Consider the following 24,160-nt stretch of genomic DNA (forward strand, 5'->3'; position numbering starts at 1 on the left):
CGCCGCAGCGCAGAGCGCCCCACTTCCGCTTCCGGCCCGCAGACGCCCCCGCCTGGGCGGGACCGGGCCGCTCGCTCTAATTCTCCTCGATGAGCGCCAGGTCCAGGTCGCCGAGGTCCCGGCACAGCGGTGGCTCCTCGGGCCTGGCCCCGGCCCAGCGCCGCCTGCGCTCCTCCTCGTCTCCGTCCTCCTCGGCGCTTCCGCAGCCGCTCTGCGCCGCGCCGCTGCCCGGGGAGCTGCAGGGCCGGGGCGCGGGGGCCGGGGCGCGGGCGCCTCCCGGCAGCTGCGTCTGCGAGCGGACCCGAGCGTCAGCGCCGCCCGGCCTCGGCCCCGGTCGTCTCGCACGGGCTGCAGCCTCGGCAGCGGAGAGGGAGCTCGGCGGCGGGCGCAGGTCCCGCTCCCTCCCGGCCCCTCAGTCCCAGCAGCCCCGGCCCGGCTGGGCTGGGCCGCCCTCCCCCGGGCCCGGCCCCCTCCTCCGGCACCTGTCGGCCCCGGCCCGATGCTCGGAGCCCGGCCCCAGCACCCACCCTCCTCTACCTGGTTCATCTTGTCAAAGTCGAGCGAGGGCCGGTGCCAGCTCACGTGCTCATCGTGGCGCCGCTTGAGGCTGCTCTTCTTGGCGTCCAGGTCGCAGGGCTGCGAGCGGCTGCGCGGGAGGCTGCGCTGGTGCAGGAGCGGCTCGGGTGTGGAGCAGGCAGAGCTCCGGGGCGACGGCAGGAGCCGCACGGGCGACAAGGAGAAGCGCCGTTGCAGGGAGAAGGGCTGCAAGGCTTCTCCGCTCTCCCAAGCAGTGCCGACCGGGGACTCCCGGGACAGGGCCAAGCTGAAGAAGGGGGGGCTGTGGCCACCACCGCCTTGGACACGCTGGGGAGGGCTACAGGGGGCTTGGTCAAGCCTGAGACTGCAGGTTCCCGGGGGCTGCCTGCGGCACGGCTCTTCCAGCGCCTCCCCTCTGCCACTGCCTCGCTGCTTCACGGCAGTCCACACTTTGGAGCCGAGCGGCCTCCAGCGGGGCTGCCAGTGGGAGAGATCCTCAGGAACTGAGAGTGAGCGGCAGTGCCGCTTGGAAGGGGGCACTGAAGCCTTCTCCAAGGTGCATGGGTCTGTGGCCAGCGTTGGGGATAAAGGGCTGCCCGGCGGGCAGCTGCTTTGGCAACGAGGCGGCAGGCCCAGGCTGGGGTGGTGGTAGCCAAAGCTTACGTTGTCCTGAAGGTGGATTCGAGGACAGAGGAGCCGGTCCCTCCAGGAAGCCCTTTCTGCAAGACACGCCAGAGGGGGGAACAGTTTATCAGCCTGCCTGTCTCACCGCCCAGGCAGCCATGGGCTCATTCTTGTCCTGCAGTCCTAGATGAGAGATCAGCACCAGCACTGCCCTGTTCAGGGCCACCACATCCCAGCCACCACCTGCCTCTCCCATGCATCCCCTCCCTGTCTGGGTACCCAGCACCAAAGGAGGCTCTCCTGGCTGTGAGGCTTTATGACAACTCCCTGGATTCGGCACCTGGGGTTGTTCTCACTACCCTAAAACTAGGGTAGAGGAACAACTTGGCTAGATGAACACCTTGCTGGGGTCATTTGACCCCAGTACTCTTTCCTGCCATGGCAGGGGGTCGGACTCAATGATTTGCTCAGGTCCCTTCCAACCCGAGAAACTATGAAACAGGACCACCGTGCCTCATCTGCCCCTAGCACTGCCACTGTGTGATGCCTCCAAGAGATGTTAGTTCATTAAATTTCTTCCCAGGGTCTCCCGGCACAAGGGGCATCTTCCCTCCAGCTGGGCTAGGAAGGAGGCAGACACCCAGTGGTTGGCAAGCACAGGGACTGGGAAGCCTCACCCCTGGTACTGATGTCTTGAAGGAGGGCACAGATGTACCAAACCTCTCTGAACTGCGCAAAGGGGTGACTGCAGGAAAAGCGGTCCACATGGAGATCTGCCCACCTCCTCCACAAACTGTACATTGAAGAACTGAGCAATGGAAGCGCTCAAATCCTACAACCACCATTGACGTGCCATAGTCCTGCTTCTGCAGACAGGCCCCGATGGGGCAATACTGCTGCTTGGACAGTAGCCTGCTTCCCAATACCTTGCTCAGTTGTGGAAGGTCTTGGCTGAATGCCTCTGCCACTAAACTCCCAAATGACTGGTTGTAGCTGAGTTAAGTGAATATAATTCACATTTTATGGAGCGGGAGAGAGAGGTTGCTGTGGGGGTGTTGACAGTCTCCCTGATGAGCTGGCCCACAGCAATTTGCCCAACTGCACAGCAAGCAGATGTTGTTTTTAATGTCAGAAACAACAGAATGAGTTTGATGCCACAGAATGGCAAAATAGAAACATACTGAGGCAGGCAGACTGGTTGTCCAACAAAGAACAGATTGGGATGGTGGCAGGAAATATGAGCCCTGGGCTTCCTGGAGAGGAAGGGGCTTTCACACTCTTTGGAGGAACATCTGATATGAGCCACTCCATGCAACAAAGCACTGCTGGAGACTGAAGAGGAGATGGGGGCAACCAGGTCACCAGTTACAAAGGTCCAACCTTGCATGGCCAAGGCAGAATTTAGCTGATCACGTGTCTCCTGGGATGGAAAATTGTCCTGTCTCATGGCCACAAGCACCTAGAAGAGAACTGATTCCAGCCAAGAAGCAGCTCCAAAACTAAGGCCTGGAGGCTGCTACATTAGGGAAACAGGAAGCTCGGTGTCGAGGAAGCACTCCTCCCTCTGGGAAAGTTCCCTGCGTGACAAGGAACGCTCTTATGTGCAGCAGCTCTGAAAGCTGCCGACGAGCCAGGATGCTCTGTGCTAGTAGGAGAGAGATTCATCACAGCAAAGGTCTTGAAAGGCCTTTCATCATCTGTATCTCGCCTCTGGTCTTGCATCCGCTCCAAGCCCTAGCCTGCATTCTAGCAACTGTGTTTTCCTATGCACAGACAGCATGTAGCAGATTGCAAGCACTTCCGCACACAAGCAGCAATTCTGCTGCCATTTGATGCTACAAAGGCCACTTGCACAAAGCTTTCAGAAAGACCTGGTCAGAAAGGGGCAATATTAAGAAGATTCTATTTTATTACTCTAATTTTGAACTGATTTCTTCTGTGCTTTTGATACCAGAGACAATAGGGATGGAGTGGTTTAAAAAAAAAAATCAGATTTATTCACTACTTTTCTGGAACAAGGAGCTGGTTTCAGGCTTGGGTCCCAGATGGTACAGTATTAAGCTGCACACCTGGCAGGGGAAGATCTAGTTGTGAAAAACGGCTGTTCCTTTGGAACGGCAGGTTCGCTGGGGTGCCCCCCCTCAGTCCCATCTCTGACTGATAAATGCTTTTGGCAAGGAGATGCACAGACAAAAATATCTCGTAACACAAATGGGTGGAGGCAGAAAAAAAAAGCATGATGTGGGCACAGCAGGTGAAATGCAGCCACATGGTCTTACCAGACATGAGCAGGGAAGGGCTGCCACAGCAGGTCACGTCTGCCTGGTCAGGCCACAGCTACGGAGGAAAACACACAGAGTCACCATGCCGCAGGAAGGAACAAGAACCTCTCAGCATCCCCCCAGCTAGAAGCAAAAACGAGTTTCACCGTCAGGTCTGGAAGCACTGAACAGATGAGAGACCCTGCTATAAATCTTAGCCACAGCCACCTGCGGCAACAGAGACTAGATTCCAGCAGGCACCCGAAGTGCTCTGTGGAACTCTAGACCCACAACGGGCTCCTGACTCAGGTTGTCAACATCCCAACAAACCCCTTACTCGGTGAGAAAATCCCCAGCCCCTGCTCAAGGAATTAGCTCATCCTGTTCCCCCTTGGATGATAAAATGTTGTCACCATGCCACTTGCAACTTTCCCTACTGCTTCTCCCATCTCTGGTTATTTCTCCTTCACTTCTCCACAAACCACGTGACAAAGCCCCCCTGTCACCCCGAGCCATATTCATGTGGTCCCCTGCAAGGGCCCTCCCTGACCTGATGTGTCATGCCTGTGTATTCTGCAAATCGAAAATCCCTTCTCTGTCCTTCAGAGAACTGCAGAGCTGAGCAAAAGGAAATGTACAGGAGCAACATCTCCAGGCTGAACTTGCTTTATGCTGCAGCTCGTCCTGCTCCCTTACTCAACTGGAAGGTCTTTAAGGGAGAGCCCTCATAGCCATGCATCACTGGCATACAGAAATAAACCAGGACAACCACATGAAGACTTCAGTATCAGAAACTCTGCCAACCACACTCCAAATGCCAGGAGCCCTCCTCTGATGCGTCTTCTCTGCAGAGCTGCATGGCCCTTTGAAACAAACCCAGCAAACCCTCCCAAACTCCTCCCCTGCAACTTACTTCTCCGTACATCCTGAAACAAGGACCAGTGGAAACAAACCAGCTGACAGATGTCCATTAGACCACATGAAGCAAGACTGGAAAGCACTCAGACTACAAGGATGGGGGCAGGATACAAACCTGTATAGCCTAGAACAGCAAGGGGTGGGGCGCATGGTCAGTGTGCACCTTATCTAGCAGCACCCAACACAAATTACTAACGTCCCCAAAAAGGCAGTGACAGTCTGAAATGCACACTCACCTTCTTGTCAGGGCAAGTCACCTCTCTGGCAGATGCAGGCTTAATCCATTGCTTTATGTACAATCTCAGCTTTCACTCCAGGGCTCACAACCACCTAGGAGGGTCATAACCACCTGGCCCACTTCAAACACCCCATGGCTTCTCTGCCAGAACCTTCCCCTCATCTGGCTACAGGTAACATTCCCGATCCTAACAACTCAGCAATTCACTTCAGTTTGCCATCTGATAGCCGTTTACCAGTTGTTGCTTTCTTTTCTCATTCACTCTCCATGTTGTCTTGGGCATAGGGCAGCACAGCAACAGGGAAAGGGAAAAATGTTTTGGATGGTTTTCAGATGCTAGATGCATGCATGGATCTGTGGCACTTATCACTCCACTGATGAAACCAATGGTCTGGACCAGGAGCTGGCTATACAGTCACGCATCGCCCTGTAACAGTGCAACAGCTGTTCCAACCTTTCTCCTCCAGTAGCCATCAACTGAGCCAGCAGGCTCCTCATCCTCCACTCCTCTTGATACAGACCCTTGGGGTGCAGAAAGTTATATTCAAATATTCTTTTTTAATTAAGCCTATTTGGAATTCATTATGAAATCCTAGGTTAAAACCTACATTTGCTACAATCTATTAAAATAGTTTAAATAAATAAAGGCTTTGTCAATAACCCTTCCTCAAACATTAACATTTTAAGGATACTACTATTTTTTATTTTATGCAGAATGAGGGGGAAACATCTTTAATTTCTGAGGTCAACTTGTGCTTTAGAAACAAGTCACAACATAACAGAGATATTCAGTTCAGCCTGTGATTTCCAGTCTTTACAGTGAAGAAAATGCAGCTGTTTATGCTTTTCCAGATTTCGGTACTTTCATTTTCTGTTGTGGAGAAAAGCTTTTGCCTTAATTCCTTTGCATTTCAGTTTAGCTGACAGGTACAGAGAGACTATTTTCTTCATTTGCACTAGCTCATTCACAAAGTTCAAAGTGACTAGGGACTGGAGTGCTGTTGTAGCCCTGGGGGTTTAGGAAATCTGCAGGCAGCAAGGGGTTGTTGGTGATATCTTTTACTGGGCCAACTGTTGTAAGACAAGCTACTGGGCACAAAGAGCCTTCTCTCAGGTCGGGTCGGGATTGAAAGAGCAGGAAAACTTGTTCTCTTCCAAGCTAAGAATGTAATCCAGGTGGGACACAATGAGGTCTACTGTTTGCAACAACCTTGAAGGACATGGTATTTATATACCTAAAATGCAGATAACTACCTAATAGCTGCTTTTGGAAATCCTAAACACATTAGGACATAACTCTAATGGATTTCTGCACCTACTGGCCTGCTACGATGCCTGCCTTTGAAAATGCCACTAAAAATTTATCCGTCACAGGGTGACAAATTGGTCAATTCACTCACTACAGTTAATTCTTCCTCTGTTTAATAAATTGGGTTCTCTTTTAAAAGTAAAATGTGTTTTAATAAGAGTGTATATACCCAGTATATTTAAGGCAGTTTTAATTAGCTAATAAAAAAGCAGTGTTTAAAATGGAATTTCATGTATTTTCATTTCCATTCAAGCTGATATAAGCCACAAGAAAATGCATAATTTGTCATTTCTAACATAAATGTAGAACTATAAAAAATTAAGAATTTGAATAAGTGCAGGTTAAGATATATAATTGCTTAGAAAAATCGCACACAGATTTTGTGCATCTTCCTGGCTAGCAAAGAATACCAACTTCAGTGTAAGAGCTACATTTAGTTGCAGATCAATGTGTTTTTAAATTGTTACCCTCCAATTAAAATGAGCTATTTTTCTAAAGAAAGACTAACAGCACAAACACAAAACAAAGGTAAGACTAACGGTTTAAATCACAGTTTACTCCTTAGTAATTAATTAAGTCCACCTTCTGGTTCCCAATGCTGCTTCATTGCTGGGCTGGCACAGCAGGATACAAACTCAGCTGGGAGGAAGAGCAAGGATAGGATCGGGGCCTGGGAAGAAAGAAGATTTACTAATGCAAACCCCTAGGCCTGAGCACTGGGCAGGAGGGAGGAGTGTATCACGCAGTTCCTCTGTGGAAGGCAACTGTGAAGCCTGAAGCAAGGGAAGGACAAGGACAGCAGCAGTACTGGAACTGCTGGTTTCAGAGGAAGAGATCGAGAAGCTGATGGCCACTCAACCATTCTGATTTCAAGTTAGCTGTCCCAGCAGAGTGACATTATAAACAGCAACTTGTTGTTGACTTCACCATGTGCTGCTGTTGCTCCTCTCCCTGGAGCCCACAGCTCCCTCACCGGCAGCCTGTCCTGCTGCTGGCCACAGGGACGGGGCAGCAGATCTATGGCCAACTGCGATTATAGCTGGGCTGGGCTGGGCTGGGTTCATGCTACTCCTTAAGAAAATGTAAACGGCAGCAAAGGTAGAGACTGCAGTTACACCCAAAAGGCAACAATCAAAGTGGCGACTGGGAACAGTGAGGTAGCAGAGGCTGCCCAACCTGCAAGAGACCCTTGCCAGGGTGCAAGATCATTTCGGTATGCTTAATTTGTTTGGGAGAATTTCTCTGGTGTCGGGAGAGGAGCGAAACCACGTCAGGACAGTTACAAAAAGTCCATCCCCTTACGGACAATACAGAGGCTCCTCCTTCTCTGTGAAGAAACTCCGTTCCTATCACAAAGCGCTCCTCCAAGGAGACGCTTCTGAACCCCACTAGGCACAGCCATCAGCCCCAGTGAGAGCTCGTGGTTGTGGGATAAGCGCTGCGTGGAGAACCGTGGGGGGACACTGAGGAACCCCAGAGCACACGTCCTGTGGCACCCGGGGCCACGCAGTGATCGGGGACAGCCAAACCCGGCTTAGTTATGGCTAGCTTTACACGCAGCTCCCAGCCCCATGCGGGACCCTGCCAAACTCAGTATGGACGTGCAATGTCTCACTCGCCCCCCGCCAAAGAAGCAAAATGATATCAACACCATTTCCAGCAGGGCCTGAGCCTGTACAGCCCGGACAGAGGAAACCTCTTACCGGGCGGATGCTGAAGGACGTGCATTTTGGTTCCTCCAGAGTCTGACTCTGCAGCTGCTCGGTGATCAGGGTTACCATGGTTCTCGCACACGCCTGGCACCCGCACCACTTGGCAGCCCCCGACTCCTGTCTCACCCCTCAGAAAGGCTAGTCGGGAGCAATGCCCAGCGCGCCACTCCTGGGCCCAGCCAGGTGGGACTCCTCGCGCTCCATCCCCGCCGGCCCTGCAACACAAACGGCTGCGTTAGCGGCCCCGCGGCAGCAAGGTCACACCCGCGCTCTCCTTGTCCCGGCGTCAGCCCGCCCTGCGCCCGCAGCCGGGCTCCTCTCCAGGGGCTCGGGGCTCCCTGTCCTGGGCCAGCCCTGCAGCCCGGCCCTGCCGGGCGCGCCGCCAAGCCTCCGGCCGCGAGCGGCCCTGGCCCCGTGGCCGGCCCCCGACCCGGCGCGGCTTCCCCCGCAGCCGGGAGCCGCCCGCGCAAGGCCCCGGGCCCGCTCCCACCTCGTCCAGCGCCGGGCTCCGGCGGGCGCCCCCAGCTCGGGGCTCCCCGCACCCGGGCCCGGCCGAGCCCGCAGCGCCCGCGCGGCGCCCGGGCACCCTGGGAAGTGTAGTCCGCACCGCCGCCGCCATCGCCCGGCCCGGCCCGGCCCGGCCCCCGCACGTGTCGGCGGGCGCCGCTCGCTCCCGCTCCGCCCGCGCCGGCACGTGCCCGGCCCGCGCTCCTGGCGCGGCCGGAGGCAAGAGCCCGCTGCCCCCGCTCCCCCGGGGCCGGGAGCGGGCAGCTGCGTCACGGCGCCGCCGGCCGCGAAAGAGGGGGTGCTCCGCGCTCCCTGGACATGCAGCCCCATCCAGAAGCAGCGTCTCCCCAGAGGTGCAGCCAGCCGGGATCCTCCACGGGGGCCAGGCAAGAAGAGGGGCCTGGAGCCGCCAGGGCAGCAAGCTGAGGGAGGGGGCACGAGTCATAAGCCCCACCGGACGAGGGAAGCAAGCCAAGACAGGGCAGGGCAGACGCTCAGGCCCTGAGCGTGGCCCTGGCCCTGGCCCTGGCGGGTGCCAAGCCCCAGTGATCCCTTCCACCACTTTTCCCTGCCCGCCCCCATATCCCTCCGCAGAGAGGCACGAGAGCTGCCTCCTGCCTGGTGGACCCCCTGCAACCCAACAGCATCCCTCCTGCTTCCCTTGCTCCGTCCCCCACCTACCTCTCCTAGTGCTGCTCTGGCCAGGCTTTCGGGAGGCCAAGCCAAGGCTCCCAGCCAGTGATGGGAAAGGCAACACAAAGGGTCTGTCTCCATCTCCACCGCTGCAGAGAGTTGCCAGGGCCTGTCTTGCAAGGAAACAGCAGTTCCATTCACTGACCCCAAAGAGACGCAGCAGCAGCAAGCAGTGGGGCACATGAGGTCCCAGTGCTGCTGGGAGGCAGAGAGGTCTCTCTCCCCTGAGCCCCAGCCAAGAAGGCAGACAGGCAGGATTCCTCCCCAGAAAACACGGATGGACGGCGATGTGGAACACTGCACCGTCTTTGCTCTCTAATCAGACCCAACAACTGAAGGCCCCTGTTCCCCTGCTCCGCCCCCCTCCCCAGCAGCACGGGAGATGCCCAGGTACACCACACAACGCAGGGAGGCACATGGTGCACATCAAGACATATGAACACGTCCCCAACACTGCACCTGGCACGATTTCTTTGCATAGCCCCTCTCCTTCCAGAGGTGCAAAACACCTGCTGCCCAGCATCATAAGGCGCCAAGTCTCAGTGGGCCCATGACAAATGGAGGCCTGGCCATGCTAATGCCCCATTCACTGACCGTCTCAAGCCACCGGCACTGGCAGGTGTAAGGGCAGCTGCACTCAGCGAGTGTTTTGAGGCGGCACTAAGCAGACCACCGCAGCCCAGCGTGGGCACAAGCTGCACGTTGCTTGGGTGCTGCCCCTTCGCTCTGCCAAACGAGCTCTCCCCCTGGAAGGCTCTGAAGGAGCTAAGCATCTGGCAGACACTTCCCTCTCAAGTCCTTGGCAGCCCTGGAGAGGCCACTGGCTGGGCGGGTCCCACGCGTGCAAGGCGCGTCTCCACAGCCGGATTTGCATGTCCCAGGAGCGGCGGCTGTACTTCTTGTGCTTGTTCGGAGTCTGAGGGTGGACCCCTGCCCGACGAGCAGACCTACAAATACAGTATCACATTCGTCATAAGGAACGTCCAGATCCTCCCAGCTTGGGCAAGACCCTCTTATCTTAGCAGGAACAGGACAAGAATGGCCTCATGGTCCCCTGGGATGTCTGGTGGGGCAGGAAGGGGAACTTGCCCTTAGGCAGGTTCAGCGAGGAGGAGGAGTTGCTACAGAGCAGGGGTTCCCAGACTTTTTCTTTTGCGTGCCCCCTGCCAGATCTGCCAGCTGCCCATGTGCCCCTCCAGCACATGCCTTACATTTTAAACCCTTTCATGCCTATTATTATTATTATTGAAAATCAGTTTGCCATTACGCAGTTTCTCTCACGTCCCCCTCAGATGTCTTGCGTATTCCCCAGGGTAGTTTTGGAGCCCCTGCTCTAGAGCAAGCTCTGACATCTCCCCTGTGCCAAGTGCCTGTGGCCAGAGCCAAAGCCAGCAGGCCCATATGGGAAGAAGAGGTGAAAGACAAAGACCCCTCACTTGGGAACCTGCTGCAGAAAGCGCTGGTAGCCCACGGTGTTCTTCCCATAATCAATTTGCTTCTGCCTACGCTGCAGGGTGGTTTCATCTGTCTCGATGTCAGATCTGGGGAAAAGGAACCCAGTTAGCACTGGAGACCCCAGACATGAGCCTGCACAAGCCACATCACTGGCAGAGACCAACACACCTGCATCCTGAGAGGGCTCCTTGCGCTAGGCTTGGCCGTGTGCCAACCCCGATGCTGACCACGCGAACTTGGAAAGAAATGGGTTCAGAGGACAAGGGCCTGTTCCAGGGAAGAAGAGGCTTGTTCAGCAGGAGCCCCACAGCGTAAAGGTGGCTTGTGTCACCGATGGAGGCAACTCGCTGCATTCGCCGGACAAGTCAACTGCTGGTTCCGCAAAGCAGAACCAGAGCTGCCCCACCCAGGCACCTGGGGGAACGGAGGACTCGGCTCTTCAGGAGCTCATGCCTGAAGTACAGAGACCTGCAAGCTCTCTGCCAAGGGACAGGGGATCCCTCCAGGTGCACTGAAGTCCTGTCAAGGGTGCCATGCAACAGTAATGCTGCTAGGAGTGCAAACAGGATGGACTCGACAGACCCAGAGCTAGCATCAGAAAGCAGCATGGCCTGCGGGGTCTCGGAGGAACTGCTCTATTATCTTTCTGTGGTCAAAAGAGAAGTGGACACTTAACAGCTAGTATTTTCAGGGGGGCGAGGGGGGATTTAAGTTTATCTGGGGGTACCTACAGACACTGAGAACCACTGCTCTGGAGACACGGAGATGCTATTGCTCTACTGCTCCTGAAGTGGTTGGGGGCAGAGACGGGGCAGCCAGAAAGACGCAGCCGCGCTCACTCCACTGCCCTTACAAAGCCTTTCTGACCGGCAGCTCCGCACCTGCCGCTGCTTAAGCCTCTACGGGGCCAGCTCTGCTGGTGACCAGCGCTCCTCACAGCAGCCTGCGAGCACCCGAGCAAGCCGGGGCTCCTCCCTGCCCCGCGCAGGGGCCGGCGCGGGCAAGCGCCCGGGCAGACCCCGCGGTGGCCGGAGCGCCACCGCCTCGGCTACAGCAGGAAGGGGCGGCGCGGAGAGCCTCGCCAGGCCGGCAGCGCCCAGGGCTTCCTGCGCCGAGCCCCGCTGCCTTTCCGGACGCGGCGGGGCGGGAGCCTGTGCCACAGCCGCAGCCGGGACCGAGACCCCGGGCAGGGCACCGGCAGAGCCGCGCGGGGCCGGGGCCAGGGCCAGGGCCGGCAGGGCTGCACCTCTGCCCGAGGCCGCGCGACCGTACCTGAGCCCCGCCGCGGGCCGGGAGGAGGCCGCAGGCAACATGAACAAGCCCAACCCCGGTCCGTCCGGCGCCCCCTCTTAGCGCCCGCGCCACGCGCCACGTGCGCCCGCGCGCGGCCATTGGCCGCCGAGGCCCTGCCCCACCCGCCGGCCGGCGGGACCCCCAATGGCAATAGCCCCGCCCGCCCGGGCTCCAATACCGGGCAGCGCAGCGAGCCAATCGAAGAGCGGCTCTGGGGTTTGTTTTTCCCCGCCCCCCAGCGGCGCGCTGATTGGCCGGAGGGCGAGCCGGCAGGTTCGAGGGGCGGGTTCTATTTACATTCAAGTCCGCGGGGCAGGATCGGGATCGGGATCTTCTGCCCGCCGCAGGCCATGTCTGGCCGGCGCTCCCCGGGGCGGGGCGGCTCGCGCCTCGGGCTGCGCGCCGGCTGCCGGATGGTGCTGGGGCTGCTGCGGGACGCCGACCTCTCGCTGCCCTTCTCGCCGGACCTCGCCCGGGGCCTCCGCGCCTCGCCCAGGTGAGCGCCGGTACTCCGAGCTCCCCGCGTGCCACGCTGGCCCCGGGCGGGCGCCTCCCGCGGGGCCCGGTCCGGCACTGAGCCGCTCGCGCTTTCGTCCCCGCAGAGCCACGCCGCGCTGCTGCCTGGACCTGTCCGACCTCAGCGGCGGCGAGGAGATGACCGTCTTCCGCTTCGCGCTGTCCCCGGGCAGGCCCGAGCCTGGTAAGCGCCGCTGCTGCCGCGGCAACGGTGGCCTGGCAAGACCGCCCGGCCCGGGAACGTCTCTGCGCGCAGCTGGCACTGCCCGGCCCTCGGCGCCCCGGCCTCTGCTGCCCCCGGCCCAGACCGGCGCTCTGGGACTGCGACGGGACACGATGGGCCAGGAGGAGTGTGGTGGTCGAGGGCTGCCTGGCGTTTCCAGCAGTCCCTGCCTGTCATGGTGCCAGACGCCACCTCAGCCCTCCTTGCTCATGCCTGGCGCTGCTGTTTGCTGCGGATTTCGCCTACTTCTCTCTCTTCAGTTGCAGGTTGGATGGACTCGCCGGGACCTCAGGATGGGCTGTAAGTGTCCTGCCTCCTGGCTGCTAATCGCCATCTATCTGCTTCCCATTATTAATGCTAATGGTATGCAGAATGGCAGTCTGTGAAATGGCAGCATACGCCATTCTGCGAGCGGGGGCCTGTCCAGTCCAAATAGCCTTGTCCTCCGTTAGCTGTGAGCGGTGACTGGAGATATTTTGTACCTGGGCAAGGAGTGCTGGCTGGGCCCTGGATGGAGCACACCTGTCGGACATCCCGCAAGCCATTCCTGTCTCTGGCTGGGCAATGGCTAGGGCTCTGCTGGCTTAGACCATTTCACGCCCAGCGTGTTGGAGAAGCCGGTTCTGTTTCAAGAACCTGGAAATCTGGGAGGCGGCGGCACTGTGTGGTAGTTTGAATAACAGCTAATTTTTTGAGTGTTAGCATTGGGTAGATTGGCCCAGGGCTCTTCCTTTGCACAGAACACACTGAAGTGGATCTATCTGTACCTCACCTCTCCTTTCTTACAAAACTTCCAGCTGAGCTGATTTTAGTGCTGGTCTATGGCTTTTCAGCTGCTGAGTCCTTGTACTCCTTTTCCATTTGAATCTTATTTCAACACAACCCCTTCCCATCTAAGTGGTTAGCTGAGGAATAGAGATGATAATATTGCTGCTTTGCTGCTATGCCCGCCTGCCCATTAAGGGGATATTCCAGCCTGTTCGACATGTGTGGCTGGGATGCTGTCAGAAACGGCTGTTGACTCTCACTCGTCAGCGTGTCCTTGCTATTAGGGTGTTGTCCCCATCTGAACAGTTCCTACTGAGCGTGGACAATGTACAAATTCCTAAAGAGCCTAGAGCAGCTCCTCCTGCCCTCAGTGGTTGGGTGCCTGCAGTACCTGCCTCTTCCGGTTTTAGCACCTGCTGGACCTGGACAGGTGATGTTTGCACATGGGTGTCTCAGAGGCTGATGTGGGAGTGCCAGCTGTGTTGGATTTGGTATTATTTCTTACTCGGGTTGACACCAGAATCTGGAAACGAGAAAAAAGTGAGTAGTTTCTGAGCTGTCCTGCCAGTCTCCAGCCAGCTGGCTGTGTTCTGTTCAGCACAAACGGAAAGATTTCATAGATTTCATAGACATCAGGGCTGGAAGGGACCTTGGGAGATCATCAAGTCCAGCCCCCTGCCCAAAGGGCAGGAAGTCAGCTGGGGTCATAGGATCCCAGCAAGATAAGCATCCAGTTTACTCTTGAAGGTGTTCAGTGTAGGTGCTTGAACCACCTCCGCTGGCAGACTGTTCCAGACCTTGGGGGCTCGGACAGTAAAGAAATTCTTCCTCATGTCCAGCCTGAAGCGGTCTTGCAGGAGTTTGTGACCGTTCGACCTCATCATCCCTTGGGGCGCTCTGATGAACAGACGTTCCCCCAGATCCTGGTGGTCACCCTGATAAACTTGTAGGTGGCCACCAGATCACCTCTGAGCCTATGCTTTTCCAGGCTGAAGAGCCCCATGGCTCTCAGCCTCTCATAGTTTCATAGTTTCATAGTAGCTAGAGTCGGAAGGGACCTAGGAAGATCATCTAGTCCGACCCCCTGCCTTGGCAGGAAAGAGCACCGGGGTCAGATGACCCCGGCAAGGTGCTCATCTAACTTCCTTTTAAAAATCCCCAGGCTAGGAGCCTGCACCACTTCCCCTGGAAGCCGGTTCCAGGCCCTAGCCGCCCTGAATGTGAAGTAGCGCCTCCTAATATCTAATCTAAACCTATCCTCCGCCAGCTTGTGACCGTTATTCCTGGTCACTCCTGGCAGCGCACGGGGGAACAGGGACTCCCCCAATACCTGCTGATCCCCCCTGACCAGTTTGTAGCAGGCCACAAGGTCCCCCCTTAACCTTCTCTTGTGGAGGCTAAACAGGTTCAGGTCCCGTAGCCTCTCCTCATAAGGCCTGCCCTGCTGACCCCTGATCATACGAGTGGCCCTCCTCTGGACTCTTTCCATATCGTCCACGTCCCTCTTGAAGTGTGGCGCCCAGAGCTGGACGCAGTACTCCAGCTGTGGCCTGACCAGTGCCGCATAGAGGGGGAGGATCACCTCCCTGGACCTGCTCGAGATGCATCTGTGGATGCATGACAGGGTACGGTTGGCCTTCTTGACTGCCTCCCCACACTGCCGGCCCATGTTCATCGTGGAGTCAATGACGACTCCAAGATCCTTTTCCGTCTCCGTGCTGGCAAGAGGGGAGTTCCCCAACCTGTAAGTGTGGTGCCGGTTCTTCCTCCCCATGTGCAACACCTTGCACTTATCAGTGTTAAACCCCATCCTATTCTCATCCGCCCACCGTTGCAACCTGTCAAGGTCAGCTTGTAGCCTATTGCACCCTTCTAGTGCACCCACATCCCCATAATAAGGCCTGTTTTCCTGACCTCTGATCATGTGCGTGGCTCTCCTCTGGACTCTCTCAAGCTTCTCCACATCCTTTTTGAATTGTGGAGCCCAAAACTGGACGCAGTACTCCAGCTGCGGCCTCACCAAGGCCAAGTACAAGGGGAGAATGACGTCCCGGGATTTGCTCGAGAAGCATCTATGGATGCAAGCCAGCGTTTTGGTCGCTTTACTAGCCGCAGCATCGCATTGCAGGCTCCTGTTCATCTTGTGGTCAATGATGACCCCCAAGTCTCTTTCTTCTGTAGTGCTATCCAACATAGCGCTGCCGAGCCTATAAGGATGCTGCAGGTTTTTCCTCCCAAGGTGGAGAACCTTGCATTTTTCGGTGTTAAACACCATGAGGTTCTCGTCTGCCCATTTGCTGAGCTTGTCCAGGTCAGCCTGGATCACCCGCCTATCTTCTGGCGTGGATGCTTTGCCCCAAAGTTTGGTGTCATCGGCGAACTTGGCCAGTCCACTCCTGACTCCAGTGTCCACATCATTAATGAAGATGTTGAACAGGATGGGTCCCAGGACAGAGCCTTGAGGGACCCCACTGGTCACAGGGCACCACGATGAGTGACTGCCATCAATCACAACCCTCTGGGTCCAACCACGGAGCCAATTTCCCAGCCAGCGGATCGTGGTGGAGCCAAGGCCACAACTGGGCAGTTTGGCCAAGAGGTGATCGTGGGATACCAGATCAAAAGCTTTTTTGAAGTCAAGATATATGACATCAATCTCTTCTCCCTTGTCCAGGTGACAGGTCACCTGGTCACAGAAGGAAATGAGATTGGTCAAACAAGACCCGTGCTGGCTATCCCTTAGGATGTTAGCCTGGGCCAGTCCATCAAGGATGGCCTCCTTAATAAACTTTTCTAGGATCTTCCCCAGGACAGAAGTCAGGCTAATGGGCCTGTAGTTAGCCGGATCCACTCTCCTCCCTTTCTTGGAGATCGGCACCACATTGGCCTTCTTCCAGTCTTCGGGCACTACACCAGAGCGCCAGGAGTTTTCAAAGATCCGTGCCAGGGGCTGGGCTATGACGCTCGCCAGCTCCTTGAGTACCCTGGGGTGCAGATTGTCAGGGCCAGCTGACTTGAAGGTATCCAGCTTCTCAAGATGTTCCTTCATGAGGTCAGCATTTATGGAAGGCGGGGGATCCCCATCACCTGGATCTCCCTGTCCCATAGCAGGCATGGGCGTCCCACGGGACTGATGAAAGTCTGACACACAGTACCTATTTAATAGGTTTGCTTTTTCCTGGGCGTCAGTTGCCAGTTGCCCCATCTGGTTTAGCAGGGGTCCAACGTTGCCCTTGCTTTTCCTCCGGCTCCCCACATATCTGAAAAAGGACTTTTTGTTGTCCTTGATGCCTGAAGCTAGTTGGAGTTCAGTTGCAGCCTTGGCTTTCCTGGTTTGCTCCCTGCAGGACCGGACCAGTGCAAAATAATCCTCCTTGGAGGTGAATCCCATCCTCCATCCTTTGTAGGCCTTCCTTTTTTAGCCGTAGGAGGTCCACTAGGTCCTTGGAGAGCCAGGAGGGCTGCTGTGCCTTCTTGCTGCCTTTCCTCCGTGTTGGAATAGATTTAGCTTGTGCATTGAGGATCGCTTCCTTGAGAAGCAACCACTCTTCTTGAACTCCCATCTCCCTGGGGTCACGGTCCCTGAGGGCCTGACCGACTAGCCTCTTGAGCTTGTCAAAGTTGGCTTTTCTGAAGTCAAGGACTTCTGTGTTGCTGACTGACTTGCCAGCTTTATGGCGGATGGTGAAGGTGATCAGCTCGTGGTCGCTGTCACCCAGCTTCCCATCGATTGCTAGGTCGCCGATTGGGTCGTCCCCCGTAGCCAGTACCAGGTCGAGCAGCGCTTTGCCTCTCGTTGGCCCATAGACTTCTTGAGTCAGGTAGAGGTCATCCACGCACAAGAGAAAGCTTTGCAACCGCTCAGATTTTGCTGAGTGATCTTCCCACGAGATGTCCGGGTAATTGAAGTCACCCATGACAACCAAGGTCCTGGATCAAGCGGCCTCAGTCAGTTCCCGGGCGAACTCCTGATCAAGCTCAGGACTTTGAGTGGGAGGTCTGTAGTAGACTCCCACCGTTGTGTCCCCTGTGCCGTATTTCCTCACGAATTTTTACCCAGAGGGTCTCTAGCTGTCCATGCTGGTCGCCAACATCAGCTTGCAGGGACATGTAGCTTTCCTTCACATAGAGAGCTACACCCCCGCCCCTTTTGTCAACACGATCCCTCCTGTATAGGGTATAGCCCTCTACACCCGTGGTCCAGTCATGGGTGGAGTCCCACCAGGTCTCCGTTATCCCAATGACGTCATATTTCTTTGCACTGAGCAGGAGGATGAGCTCCTCCTGCTTGTTGCCCAGGCTCCTGGCATTAGTGTACAGGCAGGCAAGTGTCCCCTTGGGGGCTCTTGCCTTGCCCACAGATTGTGCCAGGGCTGGGGCATGGGTGGGCTCCCTTAAGTGCCTTGGTCTGCTGGCTTTGCAAGGGCTGCTCAGCGGGCCAGCAGTGGCAGTAGTCCCCCCATCCCCCAGCGTGCTTAGTTTAAAGCCTGGGTGAGCAGGTCAGCCAGCCTGGCTGAGAAGAGCCTCCTCCCCAGGGGAGAGGTGGAGGCCATCTCTTCCCAGCAGCTCGCTGCCTCTCTCTCCAAAGAGCGGGCTGTGGTCATGGAAACCAAAGCCTTCCCGATGACACCAGCTCCGCAGTCTTTGGTTCACTACGTGGATCCTCCTCAGCCCATAGCCCGAGACTGGGAGGATCGACGAAAACACCACCTGAGCTCCCAGACCCCTAAGCCCCGCTCCCAAACCCTGTAGCGCCTCATGACCCGGCTGGGGGTGATCCGAGCCGTGTCATTGGTGCCCACGTGAATAAGGAGCATGGGGTAGTGGTCTGTGGGCCGGAGGAGCTGTGGGATCCTCTCCGCAATGTCTCGGATTTGGGCCCCCAGGAAGCAGCAGACTTCCCGGGCTAAGGGGTCGGGGCGGCAGATTGCCCCCTCAGTGCCCCGCAGGATGGAGTCTCCCACAACAAACACCTTTCGTTTTGTCTTGGGGAGAGCGGGGGCAGTAGCTGTGGTTGAGCCTGGGCTGCCTGCGGGAGCCAGCAACTGAGCAGGCTCTGCTGGGGCTGCAAGAGGTGCGAACCTGTTGCTAAGCTCTGGCGAGGGAGGGGCCTTGGTGCGGCGGGCCTTAGGGTGTAAGATGACAGACAGGATCCCCCGTTCAAGTCGCAGCACTGCCACTGACACATGGCATGGCCTCTGAAACTGTCCTGCCTACAAAATGGCATAATCCTGCTCGGGGGGGGTCACAGGTGTCCTGAATTGTTGCTGAGCACTGTCCCGGGGCTCAGAAGAGCTCTGTGGATGTGAGGGAGGGTGCAGGTAGGGATGGGAGTCCTGTCCCAGGACAGTGCAAGCTGGCCAGGAAAAGAGGGGCCAGGACACTGACTGGCAATTTTTCTTCCTGCAGAGAGTCACAGAGGCAGTGTCTGAGGTCTCTCCCGGTGAGTACCTTTTCATCTTCAAAGAAAAGCGATTTGCTGTCTGGGAGATGTGGCAAGTCTGGGTGCACTGGGATGCTGGCTGCAGCTCTGAGTTTATGCTTACAGATGTTGTCTCCAGTGAGCGTTCCCTCCTGTCCGTTCCAGCCCCAGGTACGGTGCAGCACACCAGGCACCATGTACTGCGAGAGCAGTGAGATGGCCAGTCCCCTGATGAGCATGGCAAAGGTGAGTCCCTGCTGGACCAGCTAAGGGCAGGCTGGAGCAGTCTCAGTACTGGAGTTCCCTCGGACATGACAGTGTTTTGCAAGTGCTGCTTTTGGGAGGGTTGCAGTCTTCCAGGAACTCGAGATTCCCTTCCTGCTCTCACCCACCCACTATGCTGGTGACCCTCCTCACAGCCAGTGCCCAGTGGCTGCTTAATGGCAGGGTTAGATCTGAACTTGCCTTGGGTGGGAGATTTTGAAGGTAGTTCTCAGCACCTACTAGAGCCAGAGAGCTGAGAGCTCCTGACCCTTCTCGTTTCAGGAGGGGGGCTGGTTTAAGCATCCAGGATGGCATGTGTCCAAGCCCTTGCTGTTTCATAAAGAAGTGATGGATCCTCTGTCTAGCTCCACCCCTCCACTGGTGAGTTAACATCTCAACTCCTCAGAATCCAGTGACTCCCTCCCACAGAGTGGGGAGGAGTGGGTAGTAGTACAGCACCCAGAGCTTGGGCTGGGTGAGGGGAGAGGAGAAGCTGGGCTGGATCAGATCTTCCCTCTCTGACCAAGAGTACTGTCTGTTCCTCAAATGAAGCCCTGACTCCAGTACAGAATCAGGAACTGGAGAGGGAACAAGCATTCCTCTTCTGCCACTAGGGCAGATCATGCACTCTGCTCCAGGCAAGCTCTAGAAAATACTCCCCAGGGTGAGGCTAGGTAGGCACTGTAGGGAGTCTGCTCTGCGCTCTGGAGTTTCTCTGGATTGGTGGTTGGTGCTGGAAAACATGACAGAGGTGTGGGAACTGGGCACCACTGCAGCCCCTGAACTTTTTCTCCTCTTCCCTGCTAGGATGTAAGAAGCCTGGAGTCTGAGATGGCAGATCTAGGCAGCCCAATTGCCGAGACGGAATCCTGTGCACACGGAACTACGGATCGCTTGGACAGCTCCGCAGCTCTCTTCCCTGATGAGCAGGAAGACATGGAGGTGAGTCCTGCATGCTGCGTCCTCTGTCACGGGCTGCAGAGCCATGCCCAGGATGGAGAAACAAGCATCACAGAGCCAGTCCCTGACCTCATCTGATTCCAGGCTACCAAGAGCCAGGGGGTGCTGAGGAGCATTCTTTCTGCTGGCTGCTGGTCACTTAAGGGCACTGGGAAGATGTTATAGTCATTACCCAGACACAGCACTGGGAGGCCAAGGCCTGTTGTGAGCAAATGTAAGGGAGAGCAGCTCCCAAGTACAATGAGCCCCAGACATATATGTCCTTCTTCCTTGCCTGGTCCAGTCAGGCACAGGAACACAGGCTTGTGGCTGACTCATGGTCTCAGCGACTGCCAGTGGACTGTCTTGGTGGTAATGCAATGTTTCTGCTCCTTCAGATACCAGTGGCTGGTAACCAGTCTTCCAGTATGGCTGTTCTGCTCTCTGGGCCCCTCCTCATGCAGGACATCAACGTCAGTGAGGCAAGGCACTTACCTACTAACATATCATGGAAAAAGGCCAAGCAGGAGCCCCAGGTGTTAGAGCAAGGACTGCACCTGCAAAGCAGGGTTCCTTGCCATGCTACGGAGCCATTCAGAGTTGCTATTTGGCTTCCAGCCCTAACGGGGCTCTGCTGCATGGGGTGCTGAGGTGACGGTGCCCCCTCATGACTTGCTGTTCCCTTCCCACTTGCCCGTCTCCAAGCAGGTCTCTGTGAACAGAAGCCGCCTGTACCGCTCTCCATCAATGCCGGAGAAATTAGACAGGCCAGCGCTAAAGCGAATAGTGAGGGGTCAGGATAATGAAACTCCTGTTAAGGTGAAACGGAGATGCAGCCTGATCCAGGAAGAACCGGAGGGGGTAAGGGAGCCAGCCCAGACTGCGTCTGCATTCTGAATCCTCATCCCCTCAGCCTTAGCTGCAGTTGCTGTGCTGGGCTCTAAAGGCAGACAGAAACTAGTCTAGGCAGCATTGTCAGGACCTGGTCTTGGGGTTCATGGCAGGGGCAGCCCAGCCTTTTGCCACCCACTGGGCTGGGTGGTCAGGACTGGCTTGCATATGTATTGTTGATGCCTGCCTGGGTGGTTATAGGGTGCAACTCTGAAGAAGACGGCCTCACTCTCCGACATGGAGATCACCAAAATCCTGGATCAGGACCATGGCCTCAGACAACTCATTGGGGACTTCTCCAAGGTATGTGTTTGCTCCAGCCCCATGTACCCTCAAGGTCTCCCTGCCTGCAGAAAGGTCAGGCCTAGGCATGGAAGAAGGAGCCCTTAACTGTTAGTATGCAGAGCTGATTGATCTTCCTTTTTGCCCAACAGGAAGATCTTCCCTGCCCCCAGCCCTAGAGCCACTTAAAGCACTGGTTTTCAATCTGAGTTTGCAGACCCCTGGGGGTCTGCAGGCTGCCTAAGGGGTCTCCGAAAGATGACTTTGATCAATTAAAAATATGCAGGTACCCTCACTCACAAGTCAAAGGGGTCCACACCTCCATTTGAAGTGTCCATAGGGGTCCGTAAGTGAGAAAAGGTTGAAAACCACTGACTTGAGAACAAACTGACTGCCTCCATATGTCAAACAATTTTTGTCTCAAAACTTAATACCTGCCACTTATGAGGAACATTGGGCAATGGGAAGAGAGGGGACACCTCCCAACAAACCTGGGAATCCTGTGCTCAGAGAAGCTTATAAAATTGCCTCAGAGGGCAAAGAATATCACCAAGACATGCAGCAGAAACAGGTGGGAGCTGCTGAACTAGCTCTGGAGGAGCAGGGGCCTTGCAGATGTTGCCATTCAGTGTTTTCCTAGGTGTATGCACTGCCTACAGTGACAGGAAGGCACCAGGATCTACAATATATCATCCCGGAGACTGTGAGTACCAGTTTGCTGTCCACCTACGCTGTAACCCCACATGCCCGTCTGCATGTGCAGCCCCTAGCTCCACCTCTCTCCTCTTTGCTTCTCTGCCTCCCCTGTGATCCTGTGCAGGATCAAGTACCCAGGCCTTAATTCCAGCAGAAAACAGCTTAGCAAGGGTTAGGCCTTGCTGTCTGACTTACCCCCTGGAGCTACTGCTTCTGGGTACTGGTTCAGGTCATGACTGCATTTGTGTGGAAGGAATCTCCTTCATCCAGCTCCCAAAGCTTGTTCACCTGATGCCTAGTCATGTGGCCCTATTCCAGGCATGAGTCTTGCTTTGACCTGGTCTGTGCGGGTTGTGTGTTCTGCTAGGATGGGGCCAGAGTGGTAGAAAGTTTGGAGCTTGGGAGGGGAATGCATGTGCCTGGGAGCTGCCCTTCATTTTCCAACGCCCTGAGTGTGTGCTTGTTCCCTTGCAGGTGGCTGCCCTGCTCTCTGGGCAATTCCAAAGCCTCATCGAGATGTTCTATATCATTGACTGCCGCTACCCCTATGAGTATCTAGGAGGGCACATCAAGGTGAGGGAACTGGATATGCAACAGCCAAGGGTAGAAACTGGATATTAGTATCGGGTGCCTGTGATGAGCTGCCCCCAAGCTGCTGGTTATCCTGATGTGTAGCAGAAAATTCTCTTCCCCATGTTTCTCCTGCAGGGTGCTCTGAACCTCCACAGGCAAGAAGACCTCTTTGAGTTGTTTCTGAAGAGGCCTCTCTTCCCATCCATGCCACAGAAACGCATTGTCCTTGTGTTCCACTGTGAATTCTCCTCGGAGAGGGGCCCCAAGATGTGAGTGCAGGCCCCGCCTGGCTAACGAGAGGGGGAAGGCGCAGGCAGGAGTCCGTGCTGGGGTGAATCCCTCTGCTGCCCGTCTGACTGCTCCCCTTGTCACTGTTTGAAGGTGCCGTTATCTGAGGGAGGAAGATCGAGCCATGAACGAATACCCTGCACTGCATTATCCTGAGATGTATGTCCTGAAAGGAGGCTACAAAGAGTTCTTCCCTGAGTACAAGGTGAGGGCCAAAATGTGATAGATGGGGCCGGGGTATCCAAGGTTTCCTGAGAGAGAAGCTGGCTTCTTGGGTGCGAGGTCCCACTAGCAGAGTTCAGTCACCAGCAAGATGAAATGCTCTATCCCATGGCGAACACACCAGCTCCTTCCAGTGGCATTGTCCTGGTGGTTGGTTGGGGGTCCTTGTCCTGCTTCCTGTATAATGAGTGTCTCCACTTTTACTTCTCAGGAGCTGTGTGAACCCCAGAGCTACTGTCCAATGCACCACCAGGACTTTAAGACAGAGCTACTGAAATTCCGCACCAAGAGCAAGTCCTGGGTGGGAGAGCGGAAGAGACGAGACCAGATCACTCGCCTCATGAAGTTGTGAAGGCCACCACTTACAAGGGCTCTGCTCTGGAGTGGGCTACACTCTCTTAGTGAGAGGCTGGGAACCAGGAGCCTGCCTCATCCTCTGGGAACTACAGCCACCTTCGGCTATCTCGGGTGACAGGAAACGTTGGGAAGAGGCTTTTTGAAAAGATGTCAGTGATGCTGTATTTAGACATGCCCGTATCTGAGCCCAGAGCCCATGCATAGAGGGTGGGGCCTGCCTCCTGTGGGCAGAGTGGTCTCTGCTCGTAGAACAGGCATTGGGAAGGCCAGTTCTCACCTGTGTCTGTGCCACCCTGCCATTGCAAGACGGGGCAGGGAATGTCACAGCCAGAGCTCTGCACACCCTGTCCTCCTGGAACAGCAGGAGCCCCCACGTTCCTTCCCGGTATTTACTCTTAGTTTTGCAGTTAATCATAACTTTTGAAAAGAAGAATAAACCGTTTTAAAAGACCAAAATATTTGATTTGGGCATCTCTCCCACAGCCCTCTAGTCTGGTAGTGCCCACCGATTTGGGGCACGTAGTTGTTGGGAATGCCCCCCAGGGTTTTCATCTCAACCATTTGCAAAAGCCATCTGTGAGACTCCTGGGCCCAGGGCAGGTGGGGACACTTGTCAGACATTTGCACAGATGCTGAGACCATCCTTTTGAGGAGGGTTCAGAGGCCTCCTGCTTTGAGGCAACAGCAACTGCCAATGGGCAAGGTTAAGAGACTCCCCCATAAGCACAGCACTCTGCATTGGTCTTTTTAAGGGCTTTCTTGAACTGTCCCCTGAAGCAGAGGCAGGAAACTGGGCAAATCCTGTGTCAAATATTCCAGCTGGAAGTTGAGACCATATTTAGAGGAACAGTCTGACTCCATGTTTTAGTGCCCATCAAGTACCACCAGAGAGTGGTGGTGGACGGGTCATTTTCAACCTCGAGGGATGTGGGCAGTGGGGTCCCCCAGGGCTCGGTCCTCGGGCCCGCACTGTTCAACATCTTCATCAGTGACTTGGACGAGGGGGTAAAAAGCACCTGTTCAAATTTGCTGATGACACTAAGATGGGGGGATGTGGGCACGCTAGAAGGGAGGAATAGGCTGCAATCAGACCTAGACAAGTTACAAGGGTGGGCAGACGAGAATAGGATGGGATTCAACACTGACAAGTGCAAAGTGATGCACCTGGGGAG

The 24,160-nt window shown here is 55.9% G+C and overlaps 3 protein-coding genes across 11 annotated transcripts; 1 reads left to right on the forward strand and 2 right to left on the reverse strand.

The window, feature by feature from the left end:
* Positions 1–67: 67 nt before the first annotated feature.
* Positions 68–6,557, reverse strand: FAM53C (family with sequence similarity 53 member C). 4 transcript variants are annotated; one of them, XM_090020947.1, is made up of 5 exons: positions 6,470–6,557; positions 4,336–4,464; positions 3,441–3,498; positions 538–1,256; positions 68–289 (listed from the first exon to the last, which is right to left on the reverse strand). In XM_090020947.1, the coding sequence occupies exons 2-5, from the start codon at positions 4,345–4,347 to the stop codon at positions 77–79; spliced, it is 1,002 nt and encodes a 333-aa protein (XP_089877073.1). In that variant the 5' UTR covers positions 4,348–4,464; positions 6,470–6,557; the 3' UTR covers positions 68–76. The 4 variants fall into 4 exon arrangements, with proteins under 4 accessions (XP_089877073.1, XP_089877072.1, XP_089877074.1 ...); XM_090020946.1 differs by lacking the exon at positions 6,470–6,557 and adding an exon at positions 4,577–6,449; XM_090020948.1 differs by lacking the exon at positions 4,336–4,464 and having other exon boundaries at positions 6,470–6,548.
* A 1,107-nt stretch (positions 6,558–7,664) lies between these two features.
* On the reverse strand, positions 7,665–11,706 carry LOC149856022 (oocyte-specific histone RNA stem-loop-binding protein 2-like). Of its 3 annotated transcripts, none has more exons than XM_090020949.1 (7): positions 11,527–11,706; positions 10,423–10,521; positions 10,236–10,340; positions 9,587–9,746; positions 8,788–8,907; positions 8,090–8,528; positions 7,665–7,814 (listed from the first exon to the last, which is right to left on the reverse strand). In XM_090020949.1, the coding sequence occupies exons 1-6, from the start codon at positions 11,565–11,567 to the stop codon at positions 8,376–8,378; spliced, it is 678 nt and encodes a 225-aa protein (XP_089877075.1). In that variant the 5' UTR covers positions 11,568–11,706; the 3' UTR covers positions 7,665–7,814; positions 8,090–8,375. The 3 variants fall into 3 exon arrangements, with proteins under 3 accessions (XP_089877075.1, XP_089877076.1, XP_089877077.1); XM_090020950.1 differs by having other exon boundaries at positions 8,788–8,908; positions 9,394–9,746; XM_090020951.1 differs by lacking the exons at positions 7,665–7,814; positions 8,090–8,528 and having other exon boundaries at positions 8,895–8,908; positions 9,259–9,746.
* Positions 11,707–11,773: 67 nt separating this feature from the next.
* On the forward strand, positions 11,774–23,436 carry CDC25C (cell division cycle 25C). Of its 4 annotated transcripts, none has more exons than XM_090020940.1 (15): positions 11,774–12,043; positions 12,150–12,247; positions 12,547–12,586; positions 18,464–18,497; positions 18,603–18,722; positions 19,023–19,121; positions 19,548–19,682; positions 20,078–20,161; positions 20,388–20,540; positions 20,772–20,873; positions 21,493–21,555; positions 22,023–22,121; positions 22,257–22,390; positions 22,503–22,614; positions 22,843–23,436. In XM_090020940.1, the coding sequence occupies exons 1-15, from the start codon at positions 11,898–11,900 to the stop codon at positions 22,981–22,983; spliced, it is 1,560 nt and encodes a 519-aa protein (XP_089877066.1). In that variant the 5' UTR covers positions 11,774–11,897; the 3' UTR covers positions 22,984–23,436. The 4 variants fall into 4 exon arrangements, with proteins under 4 accessions (XP_089877066.1, XP_089877067.1, XP_089877068.1 ...); XM_090020941.1 differs by having other exon boundaries at positions 18,642–18,722; XM_090020942.1 differs by lacking the exon at positions 20,388–20,540.
* The last annotated feature ends 724 nt before the right edge of the window (positions 23,437–24,160 follow it).

The sequence above is a fragment of the Crocodylus siamensis genome, chromosome 10, assembly GCF_052110815.1.
Source record: "Crocodylus siamensis isolate JL-2025a chromosome 10, ASM5211081v1, whole genome shotgun sequence".
Taxonomy (NCBI): Eukaryota; Metazoa; Chordata; order Crocodylia; family Crocodylidae; genus Crocodylus; species Crocodylus siamensis.

Bases quoted from the DNA above. Each gene is read 5' to 3' on its own strand.
- LOC149856022 (XM_090020949.1), bottom strand. From the start codon at position 11,567: ATGTTGCCTGCGGCCTCCTCCCGGCCCGCGGCGGGGCTCAG. The intron at 10,341-10,422 runs GTGTGTTGGTCT...CCTTTTCCCCAG, and splicing joins GGAGCCCTCTCAGGATGCAG to ATCTGACATCGAGACAGATG. The intron at 8,529-8,787 runs GTAGGTGGGGGA...CCCCTCCCTCAG, and splicing joins CCAGAGCAGCACTAGGAGAG to CTTGCTGCCCTGGCGGCTCC.
- FAM53C (XM_090020947.1), bottom strand. The intron at 1,257-3,440 runs GTAAGACCATGT...CGTGTCTTGCAG, and splicing joins CCCTTCCCTGCTCATGTCTG to AAAGGGCTTCCTGGAGGGAC. The intron at 290-537 runs GTAGAGGAGGGT...GTCCGCTCGCAG, and splicing joins ACTTTGACAAGATGAACCAG to ACGCAGCTGCCGGGAGGCGC.
- CDC25C (XM_090020940.1), top strand. From the start codon at position 11,898: ATGTCTGGCCGGCGCTCCCCGGGGCGGGGCGGCTCGCGCCTCGGGCTG. The intron at 12,044-12,149 runs GTGAGCGCCGGT...TCGTCCCCGCAG, and splicing joins GGCCTCCGCGCCTCGCCCAG to AGCCACGCCGCGCTGCTGCC. The intron at 21,556-22,022 runs GTGAGTACCAGT...GTTCCCTTGCAG, and splicing joins AATATATCATCCCGGAGACT to GTGGCTGCCCTGCTCTCTGG.